General features: G+C 44.8%; 1 protein-coding gene across 1 annotated transcript in view; it reads right to left on the reverse strand.

Moving 5' to 3' along the window:
- The window catches only part of LOC107110236 (uncharacterized protein K02A2.6-like), a 72,807-nt gene extending 49,476 nt beyond the window's left edge, over positions 1–23,331 (reverse strand). The window contains exons 1-2 of the mRNA XM_015411022.1: positions 23,091–23,331; positions 22,814–23,024 (exon numbers count right to left, since the gene is read on the reverse strand). Of these exons, the coding sequence (XP_015266508.1) occupies positions 22,814–23,024; positions 23,091–23,331 (452 nt within the window). The remainder of the gene's footprint in view (positions 1–22,813; positions 23,025–23,090) is intronic.
- Positions 23,332–23,551: the final 220 nt, after the last annotated feature.

Below are 23,551 nucleotides of genomic sequence, written 5' to 3' on the forward strand. Positions count from 1 at the left end.
CCTGTGTTCTATCAGGATATATATTTTTGCCCAGCTGCCCATTCCTAGTTGAAAATTTGCATATGTTGGGGCCTAGTCATACTTACCTCAGGAACATTTTGTTGCTGTGAGTTTGAAGAAACTATCTACTTCACATCTATTTCTGTATCCTCATAGCATTGAAGCAACAGTAACATATTTAGAGAGTTATTGCACATATCCCTTCTTGTTATTCTGAATTATTTGCTTCTATTAGCTTCAGCACAGAACACACTTCCAACAGTAATTGTTTCTGCTTTCCTCCCTGTTGTATATTGAGCCAGAGTCGTCCCTGAACTAGTACCTGCATCTGGTTAAGCTTGTTCCCCCCGAACAATAGCTTACTAGGATCCTGGAATAGACCAATAGAGAAACAGTGTTATGTAAATAGCCTATTGTTGGGAGTGGGGTGTGTTTGGGGTGTGGTGATTGCATACTTAAACACAGGGCAACTGCCCTGGAGTTTGTCCTTGTAGTGTTCCTGAAATCACCAAATAAAGTAGAGCTGTTCACCACAATGCGTCCAGAACCCTGTACTTAACACTCCCAATGTTGATGAAAATTCCAAGGATCACCCAGAGAATATGGCCCACCACATTCCAGACAAACAGGAGAAAGTGTCACTGTCTTTAAAACAATGACAAGTAAGACACAACAAATTCAAATGAATTTCTCTGGTATTGTACCCCAAGAGAAAGTATCTGGAGAATTTTATAGGCAGTTAAAATTCCCATTGCACAGAGAGACATTGGGCAACCCCAAGAAAGGTTGGTAGTATGTTAGAGCAGGCACATAAGTTTGCATTGAACAGACAGGGAGTATGAGTGTTTGATGGCAATTAAGTATTGGGATAATAGTGCTTGGTGGAAACCACTTTTTAGTGTGTATATACTGCAATGAGTCACACACAGAGAGAGAGAGTAACAGGCTATCCATGTGTGTGCTTTCTATGTAATTTGATTTGTGAAATATCCCTGGTTTTGTTCCTAAGTTACAGTGAATGCATATACACCATGCACATACATGTGTATGTAGGGAAGAGCTAAGGCACATTCACTTTAAAAATTAAGCCGTTGACCAGTACCTGGATAAACATGGAGTTTAAGGGGCACATTCAAACATACATGCATTGAATGTAACATAAGAATTACTCAACACACATACAAAGAAAAATCAAGTGTATGTTCTACATGCATTCACCCTAAAATGTGTGCCAGACTATGGTAATACATATACACACAATTTGAGGAAATTGAAAATGAAACAGGGATCATCTCAAATGCCACCTATGTAACAACACTTAATCCACTATAACAAATCATACCCTGTCACACAAAGCTACATCACACAGTAGCAATGGTAACTATAGAAGAATCTATTAACAGGGTCTCTGTAGAGAAAGTACTAAGCACAAGAAGACTGTGGTGCTCCTGCTATTCATATAGAATCCAGAAAGCCCAGCCCAAGTCACTGAGACATCACAGTGATTGACAGAAATACTGTGCACAGAACCCAGCAGCACAGTTCTCTTCAGTGGCAAGACCAGCACTGCCTGCTGGTTGGAAAACATCCCTAGCACATACGTTATCTGTTTTGTCCTTTCTCTCCCCCTCCTAATCCCACTCCTTTGTAAAATGCAACAAGCCAGAAATGACCAAGGATTAACTGTTGTTGTTTTTTTCAAATTTTATTTATTTATTTTATTTAGTTTCTATCCCATCCTGTCCCACAAATGGGCTCACAGTGGCTCACAACATATGATAAGAACAATAAATAATAATTCATAAACACATCAAATCATGTAATCTAATGTGTTGCTTAATAATACCTGATGGCAGTTTAACAATTCCTAAATACAGTGCATGCTGCAACAATGTCAGGGAGGGCACGTTTCTCTCAAGTAACCAGGGTCAGCTGGTGCTAACGTCAAGTTGGTATAGGTAGTGCTCTAGGCAGTGAGGCAGCAGATTGATTGAATTAAGCAGGGAAGGCCAGCATCATTTGTACAACCACTGCCACATTCAAAGGCCTGGCAGAAAAGCTCTGTAATAAATCCTGCAGGACCCTGATCTTAACCGGGAGCATGTTCCACCAGGCAGGGGCCACAGCTGAAAAGGCCCTGGCCCTGGCCCTGGTTGAAGCAAGACAGACATCCTTCAGGCCGGGGACTACCAGGCGGTGCTGCTGGGAAGAGTGCAAGGCTCTTCGGGGAACATATGGGGAGAGACAGTCCCGTACGTATGTTGGTTCCTGGCCTTGAAAGATAGTACCATAACCTGGAATCTGATCAAGTATTCAACTGGTGACCAGTGCAATTGGCGCAGCACTGGCTGAATGTGTGTCTGCATAGACATCCCAGTCAGCAGATGCACCACTGCATTTTGCACAAGCTGAAGCTTTTGGTTTAAACTCAATGGTAGGCCACGTAGAGCAAGTTGCCGTAATCTGATCTGGAAGTGACCATTGCATGGATCACTGTTGTGAGGTCCTGGAGGGAGAGATAAGGAACCAGCTTGACCAACTGAAGATGATAGAAGGCTGATCTGGCAATCATGGTGACCTGGGCTTCCATACAAAGGGAGGTGTCCAGAGGCACCCCTAAATCCCTTACTGTTTGGTAGGCCTGCCAAATCTCACCAAATCGTGTCGGGGGATCTGCATGTCTTCACAGAATCCTTGCCGCGGGGACGGCGAGACGCGTTGTACCACCGTTGCCAGGACATGATGCTATGCGTCAGATCCTGGCAACGGTGGGTGCAACACGTCTCGCTGTCCCCGCGGCAAGGATTCTGTGAAGACATGCAGATCCCCCGACGTGACTTGCCAACTCTACTGTTAGGGTTGGCATCAATGGTTCCCCACCAAGAGCTGGAAGTCAGATTCCTGATCCTATCCCCCCATGACTAGGTACAGGACCTCCATCTTCACTGGATTCAGTTTCAGCCACCTCTGTTGCATCCATCCAGCCACGGCCTCTAAGGCCCTGGCCAGATTTTCTGGGGCAGAGCCAAGCTGGCCATCCATCATCAGATACAGCTGGATGTCATTAGCATACTGAGGACAGCCCAGTCCAACCCCCCTGATTAACTGGGTGAGGGGGCACATAGATATTGAATAACAGCAGGTAGAGGATTGCCTCTTGCGGGATGCCGCATATCAAGGGGTAATGCAGAGGTACCCTCTCCCCCAGTGCCACTCTCTGTCCCTGACCATGGAGAAAGGACAGCCACTGCAAAGCAGTCCCTCATATCTTCACATTAGTGAGGCAGTGAGACAAGAGATCATAATCAACCATGTCGAATGCTGCTGTTAGATCAAGTAGCAACAGCAGTGCCAACCCACCTTGATCCAGATGCCTCCAGAGGTTGTCCATGAGGGCAACCAGCGCTGTGCCTGTCCCATGGCAAGGGTGGAAGCTGGACTGGACTGGACTGGATCCATGATGGAGGAGTCACCCAGGAATCCCTGGAGCTGCTCAGCTACCACTTCTTACATGAGAATATTGTTGCCTAACATTTTTTTTAAAAAAAAAAATGGATTAGTTAGAACGGCATGTTTCCAGCCCATCTGTAAATTACTCAGTGTCTACTAGGAACCCGAAATAGGCTCTTAAATATCCCTGGAGAAGGGAAGAGTAGCATAGTCAGGATCTATCTTCCTTCTGCTGCTGTACTCTAAAAAGCACCTGACATAGTTGTAACCATGTACTTAATGTTATATCCGACAACATTTGCTCCTGCAACCATCCCAAAATTATGCTCACAGAAACTGAAAACAAAGGAACAAACCTTACCTGACAACAATGTAGCTGCTCTTGAGGTATTTCTCCTAAAGTAGCCCCAGAACAACATCTCTAGTTTTTTCTTTCTGCTAAGATTTTCTAGGACAACAGAATGTGTCCTTTCCAACTATTATTCTCAGCTCTTCACTGAACTTCAGGTAACTTGATTGGTTAAATGCATACTTAGCTTCTTAATTAAGAATACTTTTCTATTTCCATATTCCAGATGCTTTGTGTAGGACATTTAGTATTTTTTTGCCTAAGTGCTACAATAAACACAAGTTTACTCAGGATAAAGCCTAAGCAGACCTACTTAGAAGTAAGTTTATATATGACTGTAAGAAGAGCCATGCTGCATCAGACCTAAGGCCTATCTCACCCAGCTTCCTCTAGGAAGCCTACAAGTAAGATGACTGCAACAGCATCCTCCTGCCTGTGTTCCCCAGCAGCTGATATAAAGAAGGAGGGTACTGGAGAAGTAGATAGCTGTCATGACTAGTAGCCACTGATATTCCCATCCTCCATGAATTTGTTTACTCCCCTTTTAAAGCCTTCAAAGTTGGCAGCCATCACCACGTCATGTGGCAGCGCAGCGAGTTCCATAATTTGATTATGCACTGTGTGAAGAAGTACTTCCTGTTATTCAATGAGGCGTACACCCAAGCATGTGTTGTTAGGATTGCAGCCATAAAAAAGTCCAGAGAGTGTCTTGGATCCCTCCAGGGTTTCTGCAGAAGGAAGAATGTCCACCACAGAATGTGACTTTCTCATCTCCCTCTCCGACTGCAGCCTTAAAAAAATTCCCCTCACACAGTTTCAGGAAGGGGTCTCCTGTTCCCAAGGAGCAGAATTTTGGGCTGCTGCAGGAGAAAGTTATCCCCTGTGGGCAGAAATCTTCAAAAAGGTGGATCCAAGCCAGTTTGTTCAGGTTTCCTTTCTCAGTATCACTGCTCTAGTCACACCAAAAGAAACTCATACTACAAAGCAGTATGTTATATGACAGCCAGTGTGGTGTTGTGGTTGGAGTGCTGGACTAGGATCTAGGAGAGTTAGGTTCAAATCCCCACTCTGTCATGGAAGCTTACTGGGTCACACACTCTCAGACTGGCCTACCTCACACGGTTGTTGTCAGGATAAAATGGAGGAGAATGGGGTTTTTTTAAAAAAATATTTATTTTAAAAAACTGGGGGGGGGGACTTAAAACCAGCAACTAAATAAAATTTTGAAAAAAGAAATACATAAAATAGAGACAAAAATATAACAGTGATGGCAGATCTACTCATAAGTTTTTATCAATGGTTTACAAATATCTAAAGGTAAGTCTGTAGTATATTGAAAAGGCTTACATGAATCGCCGTATTGACTCCCCATGTTAAGCTCGAGCCCGAGTAAGGCTCCTCCGAACCGACATGCTATTGGTCGCTTCACAACAGCGACCAATCAGGACTGCACCAGTTCCCTGCGAGGGAAAGACTCTAATTGGATGTTATCCGCACAACCTCATTGGTTGTTTATTGTACAGAGGCGTGGCTACGTTAGCCCGGAAATGTTTAAAAGGAGCCTAGCTCCCAATGTTAAACTGTTCTGGTTATGACTTATTCAAGTGCTTGTTCGAACCTTCAATAAAGCTGTTCACTTTTGCTGAAATCACTCTCCGGATCTTTGTTAGCGGCGATCTAACAAAGTCCATACACAACTGTCATCTAAATGCCATGCGTTCAAATATTGGTGGAGTTCTAAGGTCCTTGTTCCTTTGATTTATAGGGTTGCCAGGTCCCCTCATCACTCCAGTGGGGGGATCTGGGGGGCATTCTGGGGGTGGGCGGGGACATCACGTGACATCCCTGATGCGATGACATCACCCAGAAGTTATGTCATCACATTGGGGATGTTGCACAGGGACACACTGGTATTTGGGCAAAACTCTATGACAATTTTTTGGCCCTCAAACCATAGAGTTTGCCCAAATACCAGAGCATCCCTGCACAACATCCCTAATGTGATATCACTTCTAGGTGATGTCATCACATTGGGAATGTCACCCGGCGACGTCCCTGTTTAGGAGCAGGGATTTCCCCACTGGCCAGCTGGCCCATGGTGGGGGGAAGCCCCTGAAACCAAGGGACCTGGGGGCTGGCAAGCCTATTGATTTACCAGAGTGGGCTTTTAATCTTTCCAGTGTTGTAATACAAGTCTTTTAGCTGTAGTAATCTTTAGTAAGGGCACAGAGGATCCATTTTCGTTAGAGAAGAGAACGATACAAGTTGCTTCCAGTTCCTGTTGGGGAAAAGAGCAGGCCCTAAGTGGAGTAAATGTAACTGTAGTGTAAATGAAGTGACAAAACAGTGAACAGAAGGATTCTGTAGAAAACTGTTATCTGTATATTTCGATCTATCACCACCAAAACCATTCCCTCCAGAAATACTAAAGACTTAAACGGCTTAAATAAACAATCCCTTCCGTATTCTACAGAGAAGACCCAGGTTTTCACTGTAAAGGGTTGACTCTCCAGATTTTTCCTTGGCTTGCCACTGATGATGATGATTGTTAGCCTGGGCTTTTGGTGAAACATTTGTGTAGCTCACCAGCAATATCCTGTAGGTTTTATTACCCTGATCTTGTTGCCAAGGCTTTCTCGAGTGTATGGCTCTGAATACCCACCTTCCAGCCCAGCTAAATGGTCTTTTCAAAGTAGCAAAGATTGCAAGCAGAAGGGGGGGGGGGAATGACTAGTAATGGCCTTTACAAATGCTCTTTAATGGGAAATGAATTTAACAGAACATGAATAAAAACTGTGGAGGGCAATCTTATTATATCTGCATTACTAGAGAAAAAGTACAAAAGCGTAAGGACTCAACCAAGCAGCAATTTCCCCCTGCAGCAGAAAACTACTGCACAAAAAAAGGACCGAGGGATAAGCATATGGTGCATATTTGTTGGGTCTGCCTCACTCCACTGTTTAGTAGGAAGTCGTTATGTAACTATCTAAAGACTAGCTGACCTTCAGAAGAATGCATTCCCCCACTAGGCTTTGCGTTGCAAATAAATGAAAAAGGGGGACAGATTTTTGTAAGTTTATTTCCTTGGAGCTTCTTTTCATTTGGAACATCAATGGAAACTTGCTTGCAGCTTAATCCAAAGCACATTTACATGGATGTAAGCCCCATTTGTAGCAACACTTCTAGAAAGTTAGATAAATGTTTTGCATGCGATTACTATACGAGGGGCTGTGGCTCGGTGGTAGAGCATCTGCTTTGCATGCAGATTGTACCAGGTTCACTCACCAGCATGTCTAATTAAATGGACCAGGCTGTAGGTGATGTGAAAGGCCTCTGTTTGAGACCTTGGAGAGCCACTGCCAGTCTGAGCAAGCCAATGCACATCTGTACCACCAGTACTATTGCTTGGAATGTCCCGTGGCAATGCATAGCCACATCATCAGTAAAAGCCAGACTATGTGGTCAGTCAGGGAGCACAAAACGGTTAGTTTCTTAGATTACCTCAAAACATCAAGCCAGCACAAGAAAGCTGTTTCAGGGAGGCTCCAGGTAGTGGATCCTTATAGGTTGTTTAATTTATTTATTATATTTACATCTCAATGGTTTTTCAAAGATCTCAATGTGGCCTGTACAAAAGTTTTCCAATTTTATCCTCAGAACAAGCCTGAAAGGTGAGTTAGGCTGATGGACAGTTATCCATCCCAAGATCACCTGCTGAATTTCATGCCTGAATTCTGTTCCGTTCCCAACTCCGCCATTGTTTGGTTTTTACCACAGCAGCAATCCCCCCATTACTCTGCTTAGAATTGAAACCTTAGTTATAACTATTATTTGTTCTAGTGATTATGTCTTACTGAGCCATAACTTACTTAGTTATGCTGGGAGTTCCATGAACAGAGGTCCCCCCACCCTTTTTTTCTTCTGAAAATCATGCATCTGGGTGTCCTCATTGCACCTAGGACAGTGGTATGAGGAGATTTAAGTTTGAGCCCTTGTGTTGCTTTCCTGGAAGAAAATGTACAAGGTAATTTTAGATCAGAAATGCTTGTCTTTCCCCTTTTCCATGCTCCTGACTGGAACTGGTTCAGTTCACAGAACTCCCAACATTCCATCTGGTTTTGTTCTTATTTTCCAACTGCTGACAGATTATTAGGTGTCTCATTATGAAACAAGCAACTTAGCAAAAATGCTGTGAAATTTAGCGGGAGAGTGGGGAGCTTGTGTTTTTAGGGGGAAATAACTGAGTCTTATTTGGACTGTTAACCTATCCTATCACCAATGGCTCATATCTGCCATTAAAAGATCCTCCAAGAGCTTTCTCACAAACTTTACCTGAGTTTGCCATCAATCTTGCGAAATATCATGATTTCATAGAATGTGCCAGATATTGGCCTTGATCCACCAGAGCATTTCTGCGGATGGAACAATTTGTTTCTGTGGAGCGTGACTTTCTCACTTCTCTTTCCTGCTGCAGCCTAAAATGTGCCCCCCCCCCCAACGTTGCTCTCAGGCAACAGGAGATAAGGAACAGCATTCCAGAAGGCCTTTTGGATTAAAGTGAGACAGAGGAAGTGAGAAAGTCATGCTTCATGCAGGTGAACATTGTTCCATTCACGCAAACATCCCATTGCTAGAATATATACATCAAAGATATACAGTCAATATCACTTGTCAATTGTTTCCTCTCCAGGCTACACATATCGATCTCCTTCAACCTTTCCTCATAGGACTTGGTCCCCAGACCCCTCACCATCTTTGTTGCCCTCCTCTAGACATGTTCCAGCTTGTCTATATTCTGCTTCAGCATGATATTTTGAAATTGTGAAGGTGCAGTAGATTCCCCCCCCCCCGCAGTTGGTTCAAGCAAAGCAAGAGATGCAGCAATTAGATAGATACTCTAAATGACAATGCAGGTAAAAAGTGGTAGATGTTCAAATCCACTTGGCAGGGGATTTGCTGATGGCAGCAGTTATTACCTGGTTTGATTTTAATACTCCCCAGGAGTAAAGGAAGGGGGTATCAGGATCAGGTTGAGACTTGGAATGGTTACGAGGATTTCTGGCCTCCCAGGACCCAAGGCAACAGGGTTTGCAAATCCATTCACTGCAACATCACGTGTAGATATTTATTAGAAACATCTTTCCATCCCAACAGATCCCTATATACAGAAACCATGATTTACATACCATAGCACAAACTACCTAAGCAGCAGTCTCAACATATCAGTTTCATTTACTGAGTCAAATATATTAATTGGAATTTATGGAAAATATGTGAGTTAAGTGTAACAGAAAAAAATCTGTTTTGAATCTAGCTGTTTCCTATTTTTGCTGTGCAACAATTTTCTTACCACACCACTGAATTCCAAAAGAACTTCCAAAATGGAAATTCTTAACCAATGATAATGATTTATCTGTACTTTCAATTAATTTCTTTGCATACAGTGTTTTGAGGTTATTAAGTTGTCGAAGGCATAGCAACGGCCATATAAACACAGCAGTAGAAATCAGAAAATTATATATCATTATGCATTTTGAAAGCAAAATATCTGGCAATTTTTTGAAAAAGAAAGCAATCCTATTTATGTATGGATGTCTGTCTGCAAGATAAAGGACCCTGAAAAAATGTAGTAAGAATAGAATGGGAGAGGGAACAATCTCTAACTGTCTTAATTTTGTAATCTGAAATTGTTTTCACCCTGGCTAAACTGTCTTCTCATTTCCAAAAGCTTAATTTTGTTTGGACATATTTAATACCGTAAAAGTACAGAAGGAAAATAAAATATCTTGGACATGACTCAGCTTACATTTGGAAAGGAAAGACAGGCTAAGGACTGAAACATTAATATGCACCATAAGGAATGTTTCCAATTACAGGGGGATAGTGATGGATATCAGCATTTAACAATATAATTAAAATAGATCAGTTACAGCACATTATGCTGGTAGAACAGAAACACACTGATATGTTGATAAGAAAAATGGTTTAAAATACAGCAACATTCTACGGGTAGTATTCTTGCAAAGGGCATGAATGAAGACTTGTTGAGACAGTGGGCTTAACGCTGGTCTCTATTTGCAGTCAAGTAGGAATGTTTTACTTCATACATCTGTTGATTCACGATTCCCCCCCCCCTATACCTACTTCACTCTGCAGGTCAGGGGAGGGACTTGCTAGGGCCCTAGTTGGGTTGGTCCAATAGGTAGAATTCCTTGGACACAACTGGTAATTGTGGTGTGAGTAAAGCAGTTACGTTAGCAGCACTCCACTCAGTGAACACCATGAGGCATCATTTCAAAGATGAAGGGGATGTTCCTCAAACCAGGATCTTAAGATAATGTTGGTCTGGGTCTGGAAGTTCCTTTGGGGCTGCTGTGATCCCTGAGCCAAAGACCTATGGCTAGGGAGAAAGAATCAGGCAGGCTCCCCTTAAGCATCAATTAGTATTTGGCAAGAAAGAGACTGAACAGTACAGAAGGCTATTCAGAATCTCAGCACCAGAGTTAAGTCACCCGGATTTAAGTGATGCTTAAGCAGAGGAGACCTGCATCTCATTATTACGCACACTGTATCACAGTTGAATTATCACAGTGCAATCCTATACAGAGTTACTGTTGATTTCAGTGAATGTAAACTGGAGTAACTCATATCTACATCATGCCTCCAGCTACCACCCTAAACATACCACTTGGTTGATTATCTACAGCCAAGCTTTCCGTTCCAATTATATCTGCTCCAATGCTCTTGATTGGGACTCTCACTTAAGGGATTTACAAAAAGCATTTTTGGGACTACAGTACCCACCAAATGAAGTGAGGAAACAAATTGACAGGGCCAGACTAGTACCCAGAAACATCCTACTCCAGGGCAAACCAAAAAAGAACCAACAACAGAACACCATTGGTTGTCACCTATAGTTCCCAGCTCAAACCAGTCCAAAGTATTTATTTATTTTTTATTTATCTTTGGATTTATATCCCGCCCTACCCCGAAGGTCATCAGTGATCTATAGCCCATCCTAGAAAATGATGCCTCTCTCTCACAAGCCCTGGGTAGAAGACCTCTCCTTGCCTACAGAGAGCCCCCTAACCTCAAACGACTTCTAACTAACAATCAAGAACCATCTAACAGAGTCACCAACACAGGAAGCAGACACTGCAACAGACCCAGATGCCAACTTTGCCCACATATCTACCCAGAAAATACAATTACAGGACCCAATGCCATCAACTACACAATCCCTGGCTCTTACAGCTGCTCATCCTCCAATGTGATATATGCTCTCATGTGCCAACAATGCCCCTCTGCTCTGTACATAGCACAAACCAGCCAACCTCTACGCAAAAGAATAAATAGACACAAATCTGACATTAAAAATGGCAAAATCCAGAAACCAGTAGGATAACACTTCAATCTACCAGGACATTCCACCAAGGACTTAAAGGTCACCATAGTTCAACAGAAACATTTCAAAACCAAAATCCAATGTGAAGCAGCTAAACTGGAATTCATATGTAAATCTGACTCAGTCAGACTTGGATTGAATTGAGACTTTGGATGGTTATCTCTTTACCAGAAGTAACTGCCTTTCAGGTATTCCATTCAGATTCATCAATAGAAGAAAAGGGTCACACCCAACCTGAATTGTGCATTCTGCTTTTTTCATGACTTTGCAACTGCTTTGCATTTACATGGCACTTTCTGCATCCTCTCCCCCCCTCTCCTTACCACCTATATATCTCTGGCCAGTTTCTTCACACCCTCCATGCATCTGATGAAGAGAGCTGTGTTTTCTCGAAAGCTTATGGTACAATAAAGTTTGCTAGTCTTAAAGGTGCTACTGGGCTTTTTACTATTTTGCAGCAACAGACTAACATGGCTAACTCCTCTGGATCTGCATAGGATGGCGCTGTTAGCTACCTGCCTGTTGCAGATCATATTCAATCAAGTTGTGGCCTGTTAATTATCCAGAAAACCGTCCTCTTTATGTCATGTCTGTCTGCCTAACACAAACATTTGCTCTACAAACTAAAAGGTAGGATAGGGATGAACAGGTTCCAATTATCACTGATTCACCATTGTCTTGAAACCTCCAAGGTGCTTGTGTGCTGACTTCCAGTTGTAGCTGCCATATGCTAAGGTCAAAGGATATATGCTGACATTATAGCCACAAGTCAGCGCTGGGTTTTCATGCAAGGGCCCAAGTTTTTGAGTGCTTGTTGTGTCGTATAAAAGCTAAATCCTTATTTATTTCTGAACTCAGCACTGTATTATCCAAAATCAAAATACAAGTTTACAGCAGCCAGCCAAGCTCTCTGAATGGTGCCTCTTCCAGGTCAACAGAATTTCTTTGTAATCCATCCCTTGTGGCTTTACCTGGCATATAGAAACAGGAACTTCAGCATGGTGTAGTTGTAAAGAGTGGCAGACTCTAATCTGGAGAACTGGGTTTGATTCACCTTTCTTCCGCATGATGCCTGCTGGATGACCTTGGGCCAGTCACAATTTTTCTCAGAACTCTCTCAGGCTGACCTGACACAAGGTGACCATTGTGGGGAGAGGAAGGGAAGGCAATTGTAAGCCACTCTGAAACTCCTTTGGGTAGAGAAAACTGGGGTATAAAAACCGACTTCTTGGCTGACAAATGATCTGGTGAACTACCTCTCTTGTCTCACCTCCTTTGATTTATTATATTTTATCTACTTTGTGAATATGCAGCTTTTCTGCCACTGCATCCAGGGTGATTTACAGTGTCAACTACTTGTCTACAATACAATACATATGGCATGAAAGCAGGAAAAAGAGAATGAGAAGAGGATTCATAGGCGTAATCTTCGTGGGGGCGGCGGGGCGTGAGCCCCCGCCGAAATTTTCAGGAAGGTACTCAGCCTCCCCCGGGAGCCACCCTTGCTCCTAGCAAAGCAATGCCTCTGGTCGAGCCCCAGCCCCCCCCGGGAAATTGGAAAGTCTACACCCTTGCGAGGATTGCAATCAAACTGAGACACCAACTTTAGGGCGCTGTCACAACAGGCTAAATAATGCAGTTTCAATCCATTTCAGTGACAGTTTGCAAGTGGATTTTGCCATTTCACACAGTAAAATCAAGTTGCAAAGCACATTGAAAGTGGACTGAAAGTGTGTTATTTAGCATGTGTGAAAGCGCCCTAAATAACTTACATAAAGGTTACATACTGACCGGGTGGAATTCTCAGTGCAGGAGACAGTTTGAGAAATTTTCATAATTGCTGTTGGTAACAGCAAAGATAACGAAGGGGACTGAACTATCAGATCTATATTTGATCATTTGCACACAGGTTGCTTGTCCCAGCTTGTATTTTGGGAAGCATTGTGGTGCTTCCACACACCTTCATGACTTTCCTATATTTTCTGCAGTCTTTCCCAAGCCTCGTTGCTGCAATATTTGGGAAATATCATAGCAGAACTGGGTTAGTACCCATGTGAGTGGGAAAGTCTGGATCCTTCCAGTCCCACCCACATTGACACCATTTCCCAGCCCAGTCTTCGATTGTGGCCATTTCACCACACATGACCAGAGAGCTTAAAAAAAAAAAAAAGTAATTGGCATTTTGTTATATCATTAGCATTATGCCATAATCTGTCTGTCAGGCTGTCCAACAGGCTGTCCAATTACCAACTTTCAGTTTTAAAAAGTAAGTCTCAGGCTCCTTTGCCTTTTTCCTTATGGCCACTGCAGGGAACTGGACAGGGTAAATGCATGGAAACCTGCCATGTGGAAGCCTCTGGCCCTGTACTGTATTTGCAGCTGCTGCAGCAGTGGGGAAACACCCACAAAACCCATCTATGTGCAGTTCTCCCTCTAAGCTGAGTTAGTGTGAGCTAGCTCACAGTTTTTTAGCTTCCAGCTCACAGATTTTTGTCTTAGCTCAGGAAGGATGGCGCCAGAGCAAACTAATTTATGCAGCAGCCACACATCCCTCTCTCACAACTTTAATGCCAGTAGCTCAGAAAGTAGAATTTTTGCTCACAAGACTCCACAGCATAGAGGGAGCATTGGCTATGTGTAGAAAACACCTCCCCATCCATCTGAGTGGTGGTTGATAAAAGCAGTTCTGGCAGGGGAGGTGTCCAATGGCAGTTGGATTCAGCCAAGCCACCTTTCCTCAGATTCAGGAAAGTAAAATAACCCCTGGGGCCAACCCATCCACCAAGCAGCTCTAAGCGTTTGCCTCGAGTACCAGAGGTGGAGGGGTGCTTTTCAGCCCTCTTGTCTCTCCTCCCTCCTCCCAGTGGGAGGCTCCCATAGTGTCTCGGTCTGCTATGGCAAGCAATGCCCTGAGAGGCACCCCCCCCCAGCCACACTAGGCATCCGTGGGGAGCCTGCTGTTTCACTTTCTCCATTAGGGAGCAGGGAGGGGATAGGCCCAGCCAGGCCCGTAGCTAACATGGGGCCCACGGGGCCTGGCCCCCTTGTGTTTCTTCTGGGCCCCCTCCCTCCAGGGCTGCCCCCAAAATGCTCCAACTTACCACCTGCACTGTACTTCCATTTAATTAGCTGGCGGCCCCCCCCCAAGGCCCCCTCCCAAAGAATTCCCTAGCTACGGGGCTGGGCCCAGCCTTCCTTCCCTTGCTTGGCCCTCATATCATGACTGTCTCTCTGGGAGGCAAGCGACAGCTTCCTGTCATGCTTTGCTCTGCTGCCACCCTGAAGGGAGGGGGGTGAAGGACAGGCAGTTGCTTCTTCATAGGAAGGATGAGGATGAGTGGCAGTTTCTTATCAGGCCTAGGGGGAGGGAAGAAGGTCAAGTGGCTGCCTAGAGTGCCAGGCATGTTTGGGCCAGCCCTGAGAGCCACTGCCGAATAGCTACCCATCTGGGAAGGGAGAAGCCCAAGGGCAATGGCTGCCTTTTATCATTTTGACAACACACACAATATAAAATTAACGGCACTGTTTTTGTATTGACAATAATTGCTAATACACTGTATCAAAGGGCTTTAGAAAATTAACTCTCCCGTTTTGCCTTTTAGTATTTGATTGTCACTCAAAGTTTTTAAAAAACCTGGCAACATTTATAGTTGTACTTTTGAGCACAGCAGGAGAAAAAAGACCGAGACAGGGAAGTGGAGGTAAACAGCTATCCTTTGACTTCTTTGTGTTATGGGAACAGGAGTCCTTTTTGGATAAGAACAGAGGTTCCAAGGATTACATCACAGCAAATATGCTTTCAGACATTATTATATTTTCCCAGAACAACTTCGGTATATTACAATTCCATGCAACAACCAAAAAATGATGAAAATGGGAGAAAAATCAGATATGTCAGAACAAATTTTCTAGCAAGCAATAACAGAAGCAGCACCTTTAATAATATCGGTTTACTCGTTCCTCTGTCAGATGGATAAAGTCTAAACATCCATCGTGATTCTCATGCCGTTGTCTTTTTAACTGCTACCATAAGCTCTCTTCCTCTTATTTATTCTGACATTTTCCTACCCCTTTGGCCATCTGTTTTCCACTACAGGTATTCACAATTGAACAGCGGAGGCCTCTCTTTTCATGGGGAAAAAGCCCACTGCAACCAAATAGGGTTGCCAGCTTTGAATTGGGAAATAGCTGGAGATTTGAGGCGTGAAGCCTGAGGAAGGCAAGGTTTGGGGAGGGGAGAGACTTCAATAGGGTATACTGCCATAGTCCACCTTCCAAAGTGGCAATTTTCTTCAGGTGAACTCACTGTCACCCGGAGAACAGTTAAAATCCCAGGCGATCTCCACCCACCACTTGGATGTTGGCAACCCTAAAGCCGAGTTCTTTTCCCAGTGAAGATGAAGAACTGACACTTCATCTAGGCTCCTTCTGAAGAAATTTCTCTCTAGCAATCTGGTATTAAAACTTGCACTTAGCTACACCGTGGGAACAGCATAAACTGCTATGTTATAAACTATTAAATTATAATACAACTAGGAATAAGGCCCATTGTGGAAATAAATACAACAAACTCTAGAAAGAGACTGTGGGTGGGTGCCCTGGCCTCAGGCACTCAGTGTCAATTTTCTGTGGTGACCTCAGCTGGGTATGATGACACTGAGCTTACCATTTTCTCCTGGGGAACTGATCTCTGACATCTGAAGAGCAGTTGTAGTTCTGAGTGATCTCCAGCCCTCCTTCCTTTGGTCACCCACCAATTTCATTAGAAATTTTATTCTTAGAAATGAAAAAATATAAAATAGGATATTATGTACTGATGTAAGTTGTGTCAAAATATTGTGACTCCAGGTTGTCAGTGCATACTTAATGGTGAATGCTGTGGGTTAACCACCACCACTATTGCAGACGCCTAATCGACAGAAAGAGAACCTGTCAGTGAAGTGAATGGTGAACTAGTTGAAGGAGAATTGTTGAAACTTTATTTCAGTGAGTATGTATGTGCTGACAACTGGGGATGTAGTGAATATGTTGTAATTTAGTGGATGTGACATAAAAGTATATTTTCAGTTTCACAGCTAATGAGTACCAGCTATCTGAAGAAGCAAAACGTGAACGTGGCCGTGAAGCCAGCCGTGTACAGCTGCTGCTCATACAAGACGTAGAACCTTTGCTTTCCTGAAGTTTGTCTTTATACAAAGGATTTGTGGACTTTACTTGAGTTTTCCCTTTGTATGAAGTACTTTTTTATCCTATCTCTTTAAGAATATATAAGAGTTTGTTGAACTTTAACAAAGTTTTAGAACTGTTTGAATTGTTTTGCACAATATAATCTTTCAGCTTTTGTTCGTAATTCATTCACAGAGTGTCTTTATATTGATACAATCTCCTCCCGTGAGCTCTCATTTTGATATACTCCCCTGGAGATTGGCAACAATGGTTCCCCAGGAGGAAATGGCTGGTTTGGAGGGTGGAGTCTATGGCATTGTACTTGTCTGAGTACCCACCTGTCCTCAAACCCCACCCTATCCAGGCTCCACCCCGCAAATCTCCAGGAATTTCCTAACCTGGATGTGACAACCCTATCTCCTTCCCAGCCAACCATCAACCTTCCTTTATCTGCCCCTCTGACTTCAGCTTTCCATCTCCCCCCCGCAACCTGCAGCCTCTATCTATGAAAACTACAGTCTTTCCCCACAATGGGGACCCAAGCAGGAGGGAAGCGACCTCAGCAGGTTATAATGACACAGAGTCCACCCTGTAAAGCAGCCATTTTCTCCAGGGGAACTGATCTCTACCATCTGGAGAGCAGTTTTAATACTCCAGCCCTCACCTGGAGATTGGCAGCAATGGTCCCCAGGAGGAAATGGTTGGTGTGGAGGAGGAGGAGGAGATTGGATTTATACCCTGCCCTTCACTATGCAAAGGTGTCTCAGAGCGGCTTACAAACTCCTTTCCCTTCCCCTCCCCACCAGACACCTTGTGAGGTAGGTGGGGCTGAGAGACCTCTTGACAGAAACTGCTCTTTTTCAAGAACAGCTCTTATCAGAACTACAGCTTGCCCAAGGTCATCCAGCCAGGTGCAAGTGGAGGAGTGGGGGATCAAACCTGGTTCTCCCAGATTAGAGTCCGCACACTTAACCACTATACCAAACTGGCTCTCTATGGCATTGGAGTCTATGGCATTTTACCTGTCTGTGGAGTCTATGGCATTGTACCTGTCTGAGGTCCCACCCGTCCTCAAACCCAACCCTCTTCAGGCTCCACCCCTGAATTTCCCAACCTGGACGTGGCAACCCTGTCTCCTTCCCAGCCAACCATCAACCTACTGTTATCTGCCCCTCTGACTTCAGCTTTCCATCTCCCCCCCCACCTCCAGCCTCTACCCAGGAAAACTACAGTCTTTCTCCACAGTGGGGACCCAAGCAGAAGGGAAGCAACCTCAGCAGGGTATGATGACACAGAGTCCACCCTGCAAAGCAGTCATTTTTTCCAGGGGAGCTAAACTCTGCCATCTGGAGAGCAGTTTTAATTCTGAGTGATCTCCAGCCCTCACCTGGAAATTGGCAGCAATGGTTCCCCAGGAGGAAAAGTAGTCTTTCTCTACAGTGGAGACCAAAGCAGCTCACATCATTCTTCTCTCCCCCTTTTGATCTGCACAACAACCCCACCCTGTAAGGTAGGTTAGGCTGAAAGTCTGTGACTGGTCTGAAATCACCCACTCAGCAGCAAAAACCTGGGTCTGGCAGACTCTGCTCTGAAGCGCTAACTGCTACGCCTAGGGTAGCCATCCTCCAGGTAGAGCCTGAAGATTGCCGGGTATCACAACTGAACTCCAGACAACAGATCTCTCCTCCCCCTGGAGAAAAGAGCTGCTTTGGAGGGTGGGCTCTATGGCATTCTATTCAGCTGAGGCCTCTCCCCACCCCAACCTCTGGCTCCCATAGACTCCACCACAAAATCTCCAGGAATTTCCCAACCTGGAGATGGCAAACCTAGTCAGGACTGGCCCCAATGGGTTTCCCACAAAGGCCTGAAAAAGGCCTCCTTGCTTTGCCTTTTCACTGACAGAACCAAGCTTGTTTGCTTAGCAACAGCCCCTGAGGGAAAAGTTAGTCCCACAGGAGCCAAGCAGGAGAACTGTCTTCATCAGGAAAGACAGCCGTTTTTGGCAGTTTATTCTGTGAGGGAAGAGTGTCCAGGCTGGCAGTGGGCGGGGGAGAGGAGCAGACCCAGCACCCAGCCAATGGCACGCAAGTACTCTTGAGTGGCGTTTGATGGGACAATGTCTGATGGAGTGCACAGCACAGCCAATGGGAGAGCTGGAAATGGCCAGAGCGTTAGGGCAATTATATGTGTGTGTGTGTGTGTGTGTGTGTGTGTGTGTGATGCATGTTCTGATGTCTGAAAGATCAATGGAAGTATCATACAGTCCTTTTTCAAAAAGAAAAGCTTTCTCACTGGCTTCTTGTGTTAATATGCCACATGAAGAGAGAGTCAGAGACTACAGTGATTAAAAGCTGTATGAATAGAATACACTTTTCTACCTGGGCTTATCAAAAGGTAAACAAGTATCCCTTGGCCTCTCTGCTCTGGAAAAAAGCCACTCATTCTGCAGATTAGCAGAAAGGTGATTGTGGAGAAGACCAACACTAGAGTTGCCAATAGGGTTGCCAGGTCTGGGTTGGGAAATACCTGGAGATTTTGAAGGTGAAGCCTGGGTAGGGTGGAGTTTGAGGATGGGAGGGACCTCAACAGGGTATAATGCTACAGAGTCCTCCCTCCAGACTAGCCATTTTCTCCAGGGGAACTGATCTTGGTTGTTAGGAGATTAATTGTAATAGCAGGAGATCTCCAGGTTGAGAAATTCCTGAAGATTTGGGAAGTTCCTGAAGCCTAGGGAGAACAAAGTCTGGAGAAGGGGAAGCTTGGCAAGAATGTGATGTCCTAAACTAGAGTCCACTCTCTGAAACCACCATTTTCTCCAGGAGAATAGATCTCTGTAGTTTGAAGATCAGCTGTAATTTTAGAAGAACTCCAGGCCCCACCTGGAGGCTGAGAACCATAAGCAAGGCCTATTTCCAGTCCCCCATGTCTGTCCCTCAGTATGTAGTCACTCTGCAGAAAGGGGGGGGGGGAGACAGTGACTGAGATACCATTCATTGGCCTGCTTTCATAAATTTGTAGTTAATATTGGAGTGGCACTGTGTATTTTCAAATGGAACAGCAGTATCTTCTAAATCAATACCAAGATGGAAAAGGAAAGAAGGGCCGTTCAAGCCTCTTTAGCCACTATGATGAGACTCACCTCTCACTTTGATAACATTAGAACTGGGTAAAGGTCACTTAGTTATGCCGCCAGGTTATTGGACAAACTCATTCCCATTTTATTGCTCCTGATTAGAGATCACAATGAATGAGGTCTACTTCTCAACTGCCCTCTGCAGCCCTGCTTTTAACAGCTGGTAGTAGGTGATCTTGCTTATTTCCATGCTGTGAAAAGCCTTACTGATGATTTCTGCCTGTCAAGTTGTTGTAAAAGGCACAGGAATAGGTCAGGTCATTTTCCAGGTCATTTTTATTTGGTCCATTGACAACCCCAAGAAGGTCTGTATGGCAACTGGTGACCCCAGTGCCAAATCTGCCTGCCTTCCTCTCTACCTTCCTCTCTCCTTCCTTGTTTTTCTTGAAGTGAGTTGATAAGATGGAGGAACGGACAAAGATGGGTACATGGGCAAGAGGAAGGACCTCCTCTCATTCATGTGATCAGGGGTCATTTCGTAGAAAAAGAGCTAGGGGGACTCATTAGCATAACTCATTAGCATATGCCACACCCCCTGACATCAGGGGCCTGGCGGTGGACCTGCAAGGCCAGCAGGAGTGCGAGGAAGCCCCGCCAAGGCCCTTCCTGGCCCCAGGCAGGCAGGGGTGGGGAGAGGCAGGGAGGAAGCAACTTACCCTCCCTCTTCTCCTGCCTCCTCCTGGCTGAATGAGGGCTGGAAGCGGGGCGGCCGGAAGCAGGGGGCAGGGCTTCGTCATGTGCCCCGCCCCCTGCACCTCACCCGGGGGAACTGGGTTCCCCCGCGTTCCCCCCCGAAATGACCTCTGCATGTGAACTTACTCCTCGTTTCCTAGAGAGAGAGAGCTGTGGAAGATGAATTGCTGAGTTTGCCAAGAGGCCACATATTTGGTGTCAGTGCATGGCCCTCTATCAAGTGGTACACGGAAAGAAACTTCAAATAAAAAATGTAAAACACACTGGAGATAAAAAACCAGTGTATTAATTTGGTATGTGCGGAACACTTAATTTAAAAATGGCAGTTACAAGTTTTATTTTAAAAGTGATGTCATTGATAGTAGGAATTGATGTCCTTTCTAGTAAAAGAAAACCCTAGTGGAAGAGAAATGGACCAGGAAAGGAAACTTTTTGGTTTTCCCATGAGACATTTTTGTGAAGTAAGCTTCAGTTTCAAAAAGAGGTCTACTTCTGTTTCTATCGATAGCAAGGGGAATTATGTCAGAGACTTCAAAGGGAAAGGGATTGAGCTCAAAGCTTCCAGAGGTAAATAAAAACCTACCTTTAATCCGGGGTTTTTGACCTTTAGGGTTCTTACTGTGTTTGCACTGTGGACTGTGATTTCAGTGTAAGCAAAGAACCTCGATAACCAAGCTGTGAGACATTACCCTTCTGTGTTCTATTCTGTTGCAAAATAGGGCCAATAATGAGGGTTTTACTTAAACATTGCAGGTACAATCTAGTCAAAGTTAAGCACCTTTAAGTCCCACTGGTTTAATCTCTCTCCACTGAAATCAGCGGTACTTAACGGTGCTTAACACATGATTAATTCTCCCTTTGAAATTAATAGGACTTAAAAAGTGCTTAACTTAAACTGGATCCTGCTGTAAATTACGTGTTGTGGATTTTCTTGGAAATAAGTTATTGAAATCAGTAGGCTCTCTCTCAAAGAAAACATGGTAAGCTTTAGCCCAGAAAAATCATCCTTAGCTGGACTGACAATATTTTCACTTCTTGTTCTGTGTCACATCTCAAGGGCAACTTTGCACACCTTTCAGTAGGGTGATACACATACTAAAGCTGAATCAGGGTTTGTATGATTCCCTTAAAATGAGATGCACAGAAACCACAAGTGAGCTTGGTAACCTTCATTGCATTGGAAAAATAATCTAATCTGTCCCCTTTGCCAAGGAGTGAACTTTCCTTATTATTTCATTTGCTTGAAGATATGCTTTCCTGCAGGTAGTCACACAATTATAAGACTGCTTATCTAGAGACTTGCCAACGACTGGGACTATGATTTTTTTTTAGAACATTAAAAGAGGCTAGGAAGAGAAGAGAAGAAGAAGAAGAGATTGGATATATACCCCACCCTTCACTACCCAAAGGAGTCTCAAAGCGGCTTACAAGCTCCTTTCCCTTCCCCTCCCCACAACAGACACCCTGTGAGGTAGGTGGGGCTGAGAGAGCTCTGACAGAAACTGTTCTTTTTCAAGGATAGCTCTTATCAGAACTATGGCTTGCCCAAGGTCATCCAGCAGCTGCAAGTGGAGGAGTGGGGAATCAAACCCGGTGCTCCCAGATTAGAGTCCATGCACTTAACCACTACACCAAACTGGCTTTTAGTTGTTGCTGTTTAGATGCTTAGAAAATTCTGGATCTTCTTATTAATTTTTTGTTTGTTTGTTTGGGGTAGGGACATAGCTTGTTATGTTCGCCAAGTCTCTCACTATGGTGAGAGGTCTCCCATTGGTAGCCCGCTCTTCTTTCTCCTATGAGTGGCAGAGAAAAATCAAAATAATTAGTGATGTAATGTACAATGTGATGTCACTTCCACGTAGAATCATAGAGTTGGAAGGGATCTCCAGGGTAAAACCCAGAAGTTCTATCATGTCTGTTAAGTCACTCGCTTAACAAAGTAGTCGGAGAGTGATTCAGCAAAGATTCAGCTTTATTCAACAACTCGAACACAACTCCAACACGGATCAACATCTGATACTCCCAGCTAATGTAGCCACGCTTACTATACAATTATCAACCAATAAGGCTGTATACATAAGGACCAATCACGGATGTTCCCGCTCAGGGAGCTTGCTGACCAGTGATTGGTTGGTTCTTCCTGGGCTAGCAATGTGATTGGATGGATTTGGATCCTACCCCAGGACGAAGCTTTACATGGCAAGCCAATTAGATGATTCATGTATTGCAATGGCAGCTATTGAATATACATTACAAATTCCTCCCCCCTAAGTAAAAACATTCATTTACATTCGTAATCACTTAGGTAGGTTGGTGCTCGGTGCACCCGCTGAGACCTGCGTAGCGGTACAGGCTCAGGACACAATTCAGCTTGGGGGGCCCTGCTTGACTCTGGGATCTCAGAGTCAGGTACACTTCCGTCCTCTGTTGCGGGTCCGAAGGTAGGGGTCTGCCCTACTTCTGGGACAGTACTGGGCTTGGCAGTACTCACCTCTGGAGGAGGTCTGGGACGGTCCTCTGGTTTGGGGGACTCAGCCGGCTGGGAGTCTAGGCATTCCTTTGCCCACCACTGCCTAAGCGTCGCCACTTGCGGCCATCTGCAAGCTCGACCACGTACATTCGTGAACTAATACTCTCAGTTACAGTGGCTAGTAGCCACAAGTGACCCCCTGCATAATTCCTGCAGAACACCTTGTCGCCTGGTTCATAAGTGCGGATCTTAGGGAGCGCACTCTGCTGCCGGGGCTTCAGATCATTCAGATCTGGGTGTAGGTGATCTAAAAGGGTGGTGAGGCGGCGCCCAATCAGCAGCTCGACCAGGCTGAGGCCTGTAGAAGAGCACGGGGTAACATGCTGGCGCAGTAGGAATGAAGCCAGTTTTACCCCCTAATTGCCTTGCGTTAACTTTGCTAGGGCTTCCTTGGTCGTCCTGACCATTCTCTCCGCTTGGCCGTTAGAGGCCGGGTGAAAGGGGGCCGACGTCAGGTGCCTAATCCCGTTGTCGGACAGAAACTGGGCAAACTCCCTAGAGGTAAACTGCGTGCTGTTGTCACTCACCAGCACGTCCGGTAGCCTGTGGGTGGAGAACAAACGGCGCAGCACATTGATGACAGCGATCGAAGAGGTGGAGTGCATGTGCGCAACCTCCAGCCACTTCGAGTACGCGTCAACAATCAGAAGGAACATTTGCCCCTGCACAGGCCCCGCAAAATCCAGGTGAAGCCTGGACCATGGCTTCCCTGCAGGTTCTCATCACTGTGGTGTTGCGGTAGGAGGCTTGGGCCTAGCCTGTTGACAAGGAATACATACTCTTACCCACTCTTCGATGTCGGCATCTAAGCCGGGCCACCAGACA

The sequence above is a fragment of the Gekko japonicus genome, unplaced genomic scaffold (assembly GCF_001447785.1).
Source record: "Gekko japonicus isolate JY-2015 unplaced genomic scaffold, Gekko_japonicus_V1.1 scaffold164, whole genome shotgun sequence".
Classification (NCBI taxonomy): domain Eukaryota; kingdom Metazoa; phylum Chordata; class Lepidosauria; order Squamata; family Gekkonidae; genus Gekko; species Gekko japonicus.